At 48.8% G+C, this 11,888-nt stretch overlaps 1 protein-coding gene across 1 annotated transcript; it reads left to right on the forward strand.

Annotated features, from left to right (window-relative positions):
* Positions 1 to 2,867: 2,867 nt before the first annotated feature.
* Positions 2,868 to 8,245, forward strand: LOC116599260 (calcitonin receptor-stimulating peptide 1-like). The gene is made up of 6 exons (XM_032359039.1): positions 2,868 to 2,941; positions 5,799 to 5,978; positions 6,791 to 6,885; positions 7,175 to 7,318; positions 7,684 to 7,868; positions 8,138 to 8,245. The coding sequence occupies exons 3-5, from the start codon at positions 6,800 to 6,802 to the stop codon at positions 7,841 to 7,843; spliced, it is 390 nt and encodes a 129-aa protein (XP_032214930.1). The 5' UTR covers positions 2,868 to 2,941; positions 5,799 to 5,978; positions 6,791 to 6,799; the 3' UTR covers positions 7,844 to 7,868; positions 8,138 to 8,245.
* Positions 8,246 to 11,888: the final 3,643 nt, after the last annotated feature.

Consider the following 11,888-nt stretch of genomic DNA (forward strand, 5'->3'; position numbering starts at 1 on the left):
GATTCAACCATTCTATTCATTACTCATCACAAGAAGAACCTATTCACCCATCCTCCCACCCACCTCCCCTCTGGCAACCACCAGTTTGCTCTCCTTATTTTAGAGTCCATTTTTATGTTTCTGTTTTTTCCTTTGTTTGCTTTGATACTTAAGTTACCCATAAGAGTGGAATCCTATGGTATTTATCTTTCTCTGACTGACTCCTTTCACTCGGCCTTATGTCATCTAGACCTATTTGTGCTGTCGTAAATGGCAAGATTTCATTCCTTTTTATGGCTGAGTCATTTCCCACTGTGTATATACCACATCTTCTTTATCCATTTATCTATCAATGGACACTTGAGTTGCCTCCATATCTGGCAATTGTAAATAACGTTGCAATAGATAAAGGGGTGCATTTGTCTTTTCAAATTAGTGTCTTCATATCCTTTGGGTAAACATGGAATAGTGGAATTACTGGATCACATGGCAGTTACATTTCTAATACTTGAGGAGCTGCCATAGTGTTTTCCACAGTGGGTGTACCCACTACATTCCCACCATCACTGCACGAGGGTTGTTGTTTTTTTTTTGCCAAAATATCGTGAACATTTGTTGTTTTCTGTGTTTTTGGTTTGAGCCATTCTGATAGGTGTGATGTGACACCCTGATGTGGCTTTGACTCATATTTCTCTGGTGATTAATGATGTTGAGTGTCTTTCATATTTCTGTTGTCCATGTGTATGTCTTCTTTGAAGAAATGTCTTTTCCTGTCTTCTGCCCGTTTTAAATTAGATTCTTTACCTTTTGGTGTTGAGCTGTACAAGGTCTTTAAATATTTTTTATGCTAACCCTTTATTGGATATATCATTTGTTAATCTCTTTTCCCACTCAGTAGGTTGTCTTTTGGTTTTGTGCATTGTTTCCTTCATCGTGCAGCAGATTTTTCTTTTGATATTGTCCTAATAGCTTATTTTTGCTTTTGTTCCCCTTGCCTGAGTTCTCATATCTAGAAAAAAGGTTCTATGGCCAGTGTCAGAGAAATTAGTGCCTGTGTTGTGTTCTAGGATTTTTATGATTTCAGGTCTCACATTTTAATCCAATTTGAGTTTGTTTTTGTGTATGTCATAAGAACTTGGTCCAGTTTCATTCTTTATTGCATAAAGCTGTCCAGTTTTCCAACATCATTTTGAAAAGAGACAATCTTTTTCCTATTGCGTATTTTTGCCCCCTTTGTCATAGATTAAGCAATCATATAATCGTAGTTTTCTTTCTGGGCTCGCTACACTGTTCCCTTGATATAAGTGTAGAGAGATTGAGATGGACAAAGTAAAGCTTGAAATTGCTGGAAGTCACCCTAGCACTCTCCGGGTACACACCCTAATTACGGTCACACACCACCAACCCATGTTTGTAGCCACCAACGATCTCAGAGGAATGAATGTTGGCTTGGAAGGCTTAAGGCACACAGGGCAGCCAGAGGGAAAGTCCTGAGCCTACAAAGTGAGGTAGTCATGAAATTGGCCACTAGAACAGTCATTTCTTACCCACGCTGCAGTCCCCACTGCACTGGTGAAAGGTATGGTTGGATCTCTCATCAGTAAAGTGCAGTGCCAGGACACATATATTTACAAATGACTTCACAGGGTTCTTCAGTTTAAAACCTTGAGTCTTGGAGTGGAAATAATTTCTGTGAAAAGATGTGGCACCTGAGAACAGTCACCTACAAGAGGCTCAAGTTGCAGAGCCCAACCTCCAAGCCACTCAGTCTCTGCCCTGTCGCACTCACCAGTTCAGCTCTGCACCTCCAGTTGGAAAGCCTAGGGCCAAAGCTCAAGGCCAAGCTGAGACCTAAAGTCCCAGACTAGGTCTGAGCAGGGGCTGTCTATGTGCAGCCTCTAGGATGCACTGAGCCTAGATCCACCACTCTGAGTCATGTCGCTTGTTCAGCTCACCTTCCTTTCCTCTGTGCCCATGTGCATTTGCATCCTACTAACCAGGTCTGCTATTGCTGGTCCCCCCAACCCCCCCACCCCAGCCTTGCCAGTATACCTACACCATACAGAGCTCTCCAGTCTGGAGCTTTTATTCTCTCATGGCAGTGCCACACCAAGGGTTAAAAAGGAGGAATGCTGAATGAGGAAGTCGTGGATACAGGGTATCCCCAAGTAGAGGCCACCAACGGGGAAGGGAAAGAGCTATGGCCCAAGACAGTGTGCCCTGAAGTGCTAAAGCTTTTGGGGACTGAGGAGAGGGATGCATCTTGGTTCCCGTCACTCGCGGCACACTTGGGGCTAGTCTGCCTGGCTGGGGTCTCCGCCTGCATCCGCAGCCCCGTGATGCAGCCTCACCAACCACATTCACAGCCCGCCCTCTGGGTGGGGGGATTTGCAGCGGGGGGCTGCCAATACAACAGCAAGGCTTCACTTGCAGTCGCGCTGGGAGAGTGTGTAGAGGCTGAGGATTGTGCACTGCGCGCTCAGACTTGGAGATCCCGGCAACAGTGAGAAGCTTCTTTCTAGGCACTCTTTGTGCTGAAGGCAGCAAGTCAGGACTTTGGACTTTCCAGGGGAGCTTGAGAGTGGAAAGATCAGGTGGAGGGGTCCTAATACCCTCCAGTTGGGTGGGTCCAGGTGCTGCATAATTGCGTTTTAGGGTGCGCGCTTAAAATCGACAATTACTGCAGGTATGATGAAAGCTGATCATGATCATGCTGTGTGTGCATGGGATCCCATGAGAAGTCCAGAGAAGTTTCAAGGATTGCCTGTCTCAGAGCAACGGGTACAAAGAAGGATCTAATTTGGTTTCACTTGATAATTAGGCACGAGCTCAGTGGGAAATGGTTTTGATTCATTTTTTTCTCTTTATTTTATTCAAGAAGGTTGAGAGGATAGTCGGGGACAGAGAGGATCCCTGACTCGCTGAAACTCCCAGTTCTCCACCCGCAGCAGGACAGGAAAAAGTAAGTGGGGACTCCAGCCCCACCCAGACAAAGCGGGAGACAGACAGGACCCAAGCACATCAACGGACGGTCCTTCCGTTTGTCCTCCGTGGACAATGGCTAGAATACTTGGGGCACAGCCTTCAGACCACCTCAAATAGGACTGTTAGGGAGTGCCATGGTCCTTTTTGGGAGTGGTGGGGGTCTTACTCTGCCCAAGGCGCCCCGGTGGTGAAGGCATCCATCACACTCATGACTGTAGTCTTGTCAGTGATCTGGGTGAGGCACGCAGAGTCCTAGTTATACTGACACATGCCTTCCACCATGGTAGGGGTTCCCTGACAGCGCGTTGAGAGCTGGAACTGGCTCCTCGGAAGATGATCAGGAAGTCGGTGGCCATCTTCTAAATTTCTTTGAGAATGCACTTCTATGGTTTGTTTGCCTTGCCCTCCAGGAAGCAGTGTTTACCAAGCTTTGTGAAAGATGATCTTATTAAGACCTGGTGCTGGCTCTGGTCTAGCCCTGAACCTGTGTACACAGGCACCCGCAGCTGGGAGGAACATTGCTCTATTCCTGCAGCTGTGGTGGTCCCAGCTACCAGGCAGAAGACAAGCAGCGGGGCGCGGGGAGGGGCGCTGGCGGGGAGGTAGTGCCTGAGTCCCGGTGGGGATGGAGTCCAACACTGTGAACCTCCTCACACCAAATGATGAAATAAGTTTACAAAACCAAGAACAAATTAGTCAAACGACTATTTGAAAATCACTATTTTCCTTGGTGACTTATATATTAGATCGTGTTCTGTGTAGCCTTAATTTAGAGAGGTTCCAGGATAGCCGCACATAATCTAAGCAGCCCGCACACGTGAAGGTCTAAACTTCCTAGAACTGACTCGATAAATCAAGGATGGACTCAGAGGAGAATGGTTTTGTAGTTCACACTGGGACGTCTTAAGAACTCGCTGCCCTGCCAGTCCGCCTCGAGGAGAGTGAGTCTTACATACCGGATCCCCAGTCCCGAACTTTCTCCCTCACGGTGGGGCAGCACCGGGAGTTAACATGAAAGAAAGCTGCACACAGGCATCTCACAAAGTAAATGTCTTTGACGGTGGCCACCAAATTAGAAGGGAAGGAGATGTGACCCAAGGCAGCTGTTCTGTATGAAATTCAAAAGCTTCTGGGGACTGAGGAGAGGGGCGCATCGTTGCCCGGATCACAAACGACGTACCCGCGCATTATTTCCGCTCTGCCTGGGAGACACACATAACTGGGGTCTCTGCCTGCGCTGCACAGCCCCGTGATGTCGTCTCCCACCCACTACACCTACAATACCATGATTGTCGCGAGGACCACCGCTGCCGCGGGGACCCCGGCTGCCGCCACAGGCACGCTTCCCACTATGGCCACCTTGCCGCCACAGTCACGTTTGCTGCCTGGGGAGAGTATGTAGAGGCTGAGGCTTACTTGCTGCACTCAGACTCCGAGATCCAGGGGACAGTGAGAACCTCTTTCTCTGCGCTCTAGGTGCTGAGGGAAGCAAGTCAGGACCTAGGACCACCAAGCAAGCAGGGAGCGGAAAGATCAGGTTGGAGGGGTCCTAAAGCCCTCCATCCGGCGGGTCCTGGAGAGAGTGGAGGCGCCACTTGAGAGAGCACACTTACAACTGAGAGTGATATGATTTCAGCAGATATCACTATGCCCTGTGTGTATGCGACCCCATGAGAGAGAGACTCAGAGCATGAGCCTCATGACCCCGTGTCGATGCCCCGGGTGTTGGACCCTGGCACCGGCTTGTGCTCCGAGGAATGCGCACACGTTTGGAGACAAAAGGAGTTTGTGCGAAAGCTTTGCGTGTGAGTTTAGCGTCCGCGGCGATGCTCAGTACCTTCAAGCCTGCTCCACTCTCTAGTGAAGGACGGAAGTGCGGGGGGGGCGGGCACGGGGCTGGGATTGCCCGCACTGGGGACAACTTGACAAACAGCAGCCGGAAACAAGGGGCAGCTGGGCAAATGGCTCTAACGGGGTGAGGAACCAGAGATGTTGGATGGCAGGAGTGGGAGACCGGGGGCTAGAAGTCCCTTTGGAGGCTTGGGAAGCAGCAGTGCCTAACGCCTTCAGGCTCAGGCCCTGGAGGGCTTCCAGCTCTTCCTAACCCGCAGGACAGACTACCTAGCAGGAATCCAGGCAGCCACACAAGGTGGGAAGCTGGAAAATTGTGATTTTGACTTCACAGAATCCCTCTCTGGGCCTGAGCTCTTCTGAATCCCTCTGTAGCTGGGGTACAGGCACATGGCTACTAAGGACAACATGTTCTGAAGCCAGGAATATATATATGGTCCCCATTTCATAGATGAGGTGATGAGAAGTTAATTGCCCTTAACTGTACCCCTTGGAATTGAGTTCTATGGACAGAGTTCTTGCGATCACTCCCATCTCTTGCTTCCCATGTGCTTTGCCTCTCTGTGATTCCAACTGACCATCAGACACCCTGCTTGTGCCCAGAGTCAATGCTGCTGCAAGTTTTTAACTGTCCAAGCCTCACTTGGATGGGGGATCTAGGGTCAGACCTGGGGAGCTGGGACGTCTTGCTTCCTGGCTATTATCCTATAGGACTGCACTGCCGAGTTGGTGAGGGGCTCACGTTGATAACCCAATGGAACTAAGCGGGTAAAATTTACCTTGACGTCAAACTGCCCTCAACTTCCTGCTCCTATTAAGGGTATTTTCCTGGTCCCCACCATCCCTCTCCCTCCCTCCACTCCCACCAATGACCTCAATGCAAATACAAGTGGGATGGTCCTGCGGAATGTTCTAGGTTCTGGACGTAAATGGGTGACACAATCCATCAGGGTACGAAATCTGTTCTCTCATTGGTTGTTCAGAGCTCCAGGACCACCCCAGACCCAGAGCAGCGGGAATAAGAGCTGCTGCTGGTGCTGGGAGGCAGCAGAGCCACTGCTCCGCTCAAGAGTCCCTGCGACTTCCACAGCGCCACCGCCTGACGCCAACGCTGCCACAGCTGCCACCACCTGGGCTCCAAGCCACCTGCTGCCTGCTGCCAGGTGAGTTCCGTGATTCCCACTTTGCTGTGTGAGTCTATCTCTCCTTCTTCTTCCCTCTCTCTTTTGCATTCGTCTTTCTTGTAGCTGCTCTCCGTTACTCTACGATTCATCGCAGGCTCCTGCCTCAGGTAACACTGGCCAGTCTCAGTCCCGGGACTCCCTGCTTCACTGCGCACTGAGACCCACTTCGCTGTCCTTGCCGCACTTGTGCTCGGGACACTGGAGCTCCACAGATACCGTGTGCACAGCGGGACGCAGGGGTGCTCACGGACCTGTTTGTGCCTAGTGGTCCCTGGGAAAGCATTTCGGAACTTTGGCCAGCCTCAGTGGGTGGCAAATAGGCTCAAAGACGGAGAGGAAGGCAGCCTTGCATGGCAAGCCCCTTTAGTGAGTTCTGGGACATTTTCTGCCCTGCTTTAAGTCCTAGCCCCAATTTAAGACTCTGCTAAGCTTGGTTCTTGCAGGGAATTCTTTGCCAGAGTGCGGAGCAGGTAAGTAGAATTTGTTTCTTCGGTTTTTCTAAGACTCCATCGGTAGAGATAATTCCCTTTTTAGAGACCTCCCCATGCCCCGCCAGGTAAGAGCAAAAGCCCCACACAGGGAAGACAGTTCTGGGTTGTGATAGGAGAGCTGCTTTGGTGACAGGGTGCTCAGAGATTATCTTCCGTGGAGACCTGGCCAGGATGTGAGTTTGAGAGGGTGCTCTGTGGTGGGGAGGGGGCTACTGACAGAATCCTCTTCACCCAGTTGTCCTGCTAGGATAGCTCTGCTGTTACTCTGCTGCAGAAGGTGACATTTTTCTTCTCTTACAGAGAAGCATCATGGGCTTCTGGAAGTTCTCTCCTTTCCTGGTTCTCAGCATCCTGGCCCTGTACCAGGTGGGCGTCCTCCAAGCGGCACCATTCAGGTAAGACAGCCCTGCCGGGAGTGTACCCCCTCCCACTGCTCAGACCATGCCTTTCTCAGAATTCTGGTGTGCTGAAAGTTTACTAACTGGTGAGAGGGGCAACGGGGAAGTGTGTATTTTTCTGATATAAAGATGTGTAACCCATAATTGAAAAATAGCAATGAATTTCATACAACCCATTGAGTCTCACTAATGCTTCTGTTGTTTTTACCAGGAAGTCTGGATGCTTATTCTGGAGAGAGGCAGGCAGGGTCTCAGAGCTTGTATTGGGTTTTCTTTCCCTCCCCAGGTCTGCTCTGGAGAGTCCTACAGACCCTGATGTGCGCAACGAGGAGGAAATGCGACTCCTGCTGGCTGCAGTGATGAAGGAGTATGTGCAGATGCAGATGAAGGCCCAGGAGCTGCCCCAGGAGCAGGAGACTGAGGGCTCCAGGTGAGGCTTCCCTCACCCCCGGCTCAGCTCAGGGCATCCCCTCCCTCCTGTCATGCCCAGGAAGGCATATCCCAAGAGGTAAGAGAGAACAAAGCTGGACAAGTGGCTAGCACACTGCCGTGGTTCACCTCTGCCTGGGGTCCAGGATTCTAAGGCTCCCCTGACAATAGAGGTCACAGAGACGATGGTTAGAGCACATAGAAAAAGATCCCTTTCTGAAAGCAGTTAGGGAAGGTATGAAATCCCCCACTCTGGCAATTGGGCTGGCAGCACGGAGGAGACTTCCCGGGATCAGAGGGATTAGGACTGGTAAGTGTGACGTCTCACTGACAGGTCTTCTCTTCTTTCTCCATCTTGCTAATTAGAGTCACCGTCCAGAAGAGATCCTGCAGCTCTGCCACCTGTGTGGCCCACTGGCTGGGAGGCTTGCTGAGCAGAGCCGGAAGTGTGGCAAACACCAACCTGCTGCCTACCAGCATGGGATTCAAAGTCTACAATCGCCAAGGCAGGGAGGTTAAGGCTTAAGCAGTGGAAGTGCTCCAGGAAGAAGGTGACTGCCCTTCTAGTATCTGCTGGAAGGATGGAAACCCGGGTAGTACAGGGGTGCAGTCCACACGTTAAGCCTCTGAGACCCCTCTATTAGCCATATGACCATGGGTCAGACATGTTTTCTGAGCCAGTTTCTCCATCTGTGAATCAAGGGCAACAATATTATCTACTTGCTAGATTAATATAAAGACTGATTGAGATAATAGATGTCAATATTTTCACAATTAATAAGTTACTAAATCCTGGTTGTTATTTGTTTTTTTTTTCTAGGTTACCATGAAGCGAACTCTATTTCCTTTAATTTAAAATGAATGCAACTCATAGGATAAGGAGCATGGAAAACACACACATCTGCATGCTTAATATTAAAAACATTCTTGTCTGAAATAAATTAAATCTAAATAAAAAGAATAAAATTATTGCAAAATTACCTAGTGTGCATCTTTTTGTATGACATCATGTCTGTATCTGGTAGCAAAGATGGGCCCTGTGAACCAACCCATGGCTGTTGGCAATCCTGCAAACCCTCAGGGGGACGGGGAGTAGCTGCCTGGTGGGTGTCTGGGGACACATAATAAATGCGGGGCCTGCATGGAACTCTGTGAAGAAATGTTGTCACTGGTGAACTTGATCACGATAAGAAAGGGTTTTTGACACATTTGAGAGGAGTCCCTACTGCTATTTATGGTGTTTCTCCCCGGAAAGCCTAAAGACCTGTGAACGCTTTGTCGAGGAGGCTGACCTTGAAGCAGAGGCAACATGCTTGGGATGGGATGGGTCCTCAGTATCCCTTTCTGGAATTAGAACTCTACACCTCTCAAAGACAATTCCCCTTTATTTGCAGAGTACTCTGGACCCAGCCCCAGAGATTGTCTGTGCACTTCCTCTTGACTCAGGTTTGCCCTTGCCCAGCCCTGCCTTTCCTCCCCATCAGCACCCCTCCTCCTCCCCATAGCCTGCAAAGCCCTTGAGAAACAGTGGCTCAGAGTCTGAGATGCTGCCACAGACGGACAGGCCAGGAAAGGTCAGCAATACCATTCAGTCCAACTTTTCTTATCCTCTGGGGTGCGGAGAAGAAAAGCGTGTGGCTCTAAAGCCTGTAATATGTTTAACAGAAACATTCATACCTTTAACGAGCACTCATTGAGTGGCTGCTATGTGCTGGACTCTAGTCCAGGCCCTAGGAGTACAGGGATGAACAGAAGGGACACTCTAACTGGTGGAGAGTAGGGTGATAGACGCAGTAGCATCAGAGATGCCTGGTACTGGAAAGAGCCTGGGATGTCCGAGTTTAATGCTTTGCCTCATGTAGGAATTTCACAGTGTCAGCATCCTTGGCACCTGCTGGGACTGTCAGTGCCATGCTGCTGACGGGCTCCCAGGGTGACTGCGCAGCCAGCTTCACCTGTGGATGGTCAGTTTGGTGAGATCGTTTAGTTGGAAAGTCACCCCCTTCTACCCGCTGACTAGTTATTTTTTCAGGAGCCCCTTGAATTAGGACCCTTGTTCCCATTCAGTCCATCCTCCACACGGTCACCCACTGTTGCTAGAAATCACCCACATGTCTCTTTTATGCACAAAGTACTCCTTTGACTCCCCATCCCATGGAGTAAACCCCTGGCCCATTGCACCAGCTTCCAAGGTCCACACTGATCTCCCCTCCCCAGCCTTCCCCCCACCCCATGATTGGCCTGGCCTCATCTTGTACTTCCTTCTCACACACTGGCCTTCTTGCTATGCTCCAAGCCACAAACCTGGGCACCAACCCCTTCTAGTGTTTGCACCTGCTGCACCTGTTGCAAAATGCCCCCCATCCCGTGACCCCATTTCCTCCAGATCTTCACTCAAATGTCATCTGGCCTGCCCATCATTTCTGAAATTGTATCTCACCTTGCCAACACACCTTAACCCTCTTTTCTGCCTTATTTTTTTCTCTTTACCACTTACTACCTTCTGTTAGAGTTTATCTTTTTTAATTAGTGTGGTATTTGTAACCCATTCCATAAATATTGGAAATCCCACATGAACAGGGATATGCCTATTTTGATAGCTTATTTATTAATACACAGAACAGTAAGCCTGGTACAAGGTAGCACTCAAATATTTATTTATTGAATGAATGAGAGAATGAATGGAATTATGTCTCCTCTTTTACGTTTGTGGTCAACTCTCAAGTCCATGCTCAGCTTGATTTTCTTCAGGACAAACTGTCCAAGGGCCTTCATCTTCAGCAGTTCAGATACCTGGACTGTGAACCCTTCAAATGCCTGGATGCTTCTGCAATGGCCACCAGCGACTCTGCCTCCTGCCTCAACACCTCCGCAAGGCCTGTTTCTTTGGTTTAAGCACCCTTTCTGCCCTACAGTTCCCCTCCTCCAGATTCATCTGACCAGCTTTTCTTCCTCCCACACTGTAAACAAAGCACACAGGCAGGGTGCTCTCTAGGAGTGATACCTAAGACTAGGTAAGTAAGTTCAAATCGGAAGGGGAAATAGCTGGGAAACCATCTTAGTCTGGGATCCAAGGCAACTTCACCAATCCTTAAGCTCATACTGCACGGAATTCCCTCCAGGTTCTGGATACTTCTTCATTGACTCAGAGCTCACAGAGTGTGAGTGACTAATGAACGAACCTTCAAAACAAGACATACGGTGCATGGGTGCACAGAACCCTAAGAAGCTATGTAAGGAGTGGGTAAGGAATCAAAGCACAACATGGAACAACAGAAGACTTCTGCTGGACTGCATCATCAGTCCTTATGACTCAAAACCACATGGGCCATTAGAGCAGAAGAATGTCCTATAGTATCATTAAGATCATGGCATATACTCAGAGCTTGAGCATATATGCTGTGGCTGATTGAATTACTGTTCCCAAGTCTTCACTATGCCATGGTAGGATGAGCAGTCTCGCCTTGGCCACTTGGTTAGTGAAATGGACATCCCTGCCCCTTGATGTTGAGCTTAGCCAAGTAGCTTGACTAGGCTGATGCAATGTTGGTTGATGTGGTAAAGCTGAGGCCTGAAATGTGTTTGTGTGTTTGAGTTTTGTGCTCTTGTGATAGCCATCACCCAGAAACGTACATGCTTAGGTGTCCTTTGCCCCTTTGGCCTGCACTCCAAAAAAAGGTCTGTAGACCTAAACCTGACCTGTGGTCTAGATCTACATGCAGCCAACATCAGCTGAGATCATCCTCATCCCTACTACATGCCCATGACCAAGAATGTAAGTATTTGCCTTTGTAAGCCAAGAGGGTTTTGAGGTTGTTTATATATAATATTGCTGTGGCTAAAGCTGACCGGTATATAGGCTTCGGAAGTGTTATAAAGTGAATGTGTTCCCCCACAAACTCTAACCCCCAATGTCACTGTGTTTGGAGACAGGGCCTATAGGGAGCAGCTAAGATTAAGTGAGATCCTTAGCATAGGGTCCTGATCTGATAGGACAGGTGTCCTTATAAGAACAGAGAGCGATCAGAGATCCCTCTCTTTCCCTCTCCACGCACACGCATAGAAGGGGCCTGATGGGGACACAGTGAGTACATGGCCATTTGTAAGACAGAAAGTGAGACTTCACCACACGGCAACGCTGATGGGACTTTGATCTCACAAGTCCAGCATCCAGAACTGAGAACAATACGTGTCTGCTGCTGAGCCGTCCAGCCTGTGCTGTTCGGTAATGACTGCCAGACTAATACAGGGGTCATTAGTTGGTGGAACTATTTTTGGTACCACAGCTTGTTTTTCCTCTCACTGAGACTTTGGGCTTTGTGTCGATTTGCTCAATGTCCAAATTAGCAATTTTATTCGTTTCTTTTTATGAGTTCATTTGCATTTTGTCTCCCTAAAATCAACTTAAGGAATATTCATTGTGTTTGGTTCAATCTCCTGCTGCTGAAACTGGATCATCTGTACTGTAGATAATGAAGTGGTTTTCTCTTGTGCTGAATACATACATCATACTATAGAGCAGTGAGTATAGATATATGTACCGACCTGGAACAACCTCACATGTAATACTG

Source organism: Mustela erminea, chromosome 9, assembly GCF_009829155.1.
Source record: "Mustela erminea isolate mMusErm1 chromosome 9, mMusErm1.Pri, whole genome shotgun sequence".
Classification (NCBI taxonomy): Eukaryota; Metazoa; Chordata; class Mammalia; order Carnivora; family Mustelidae; genus Mustela; species Mustela erminea.

Coding starts and splice junctions, on each gene's coding strand:
- LOC116599260 (XM_032359039.1), top strand. CDS start 6,800: ATGGGCTTCTGGAAGTTCTCTCCTTTCCTGGTTCTCAGCATCCTGGCC. Junction 6,886..7,174: donor CTCCAAGCGGCACCATTCAG/GTAAGACAGCCC, acceptor TTCCCTCCCCAG/GTCTGCTCTGGAGAGTCCTA. Junction 7,319..7,683: donor CAGGAGACTGAGGGCTCCAG/GTGAGGCTTCCC, acceptor CTTGCTAATTAG/AGTCACCGTCCAGAAGAGAT.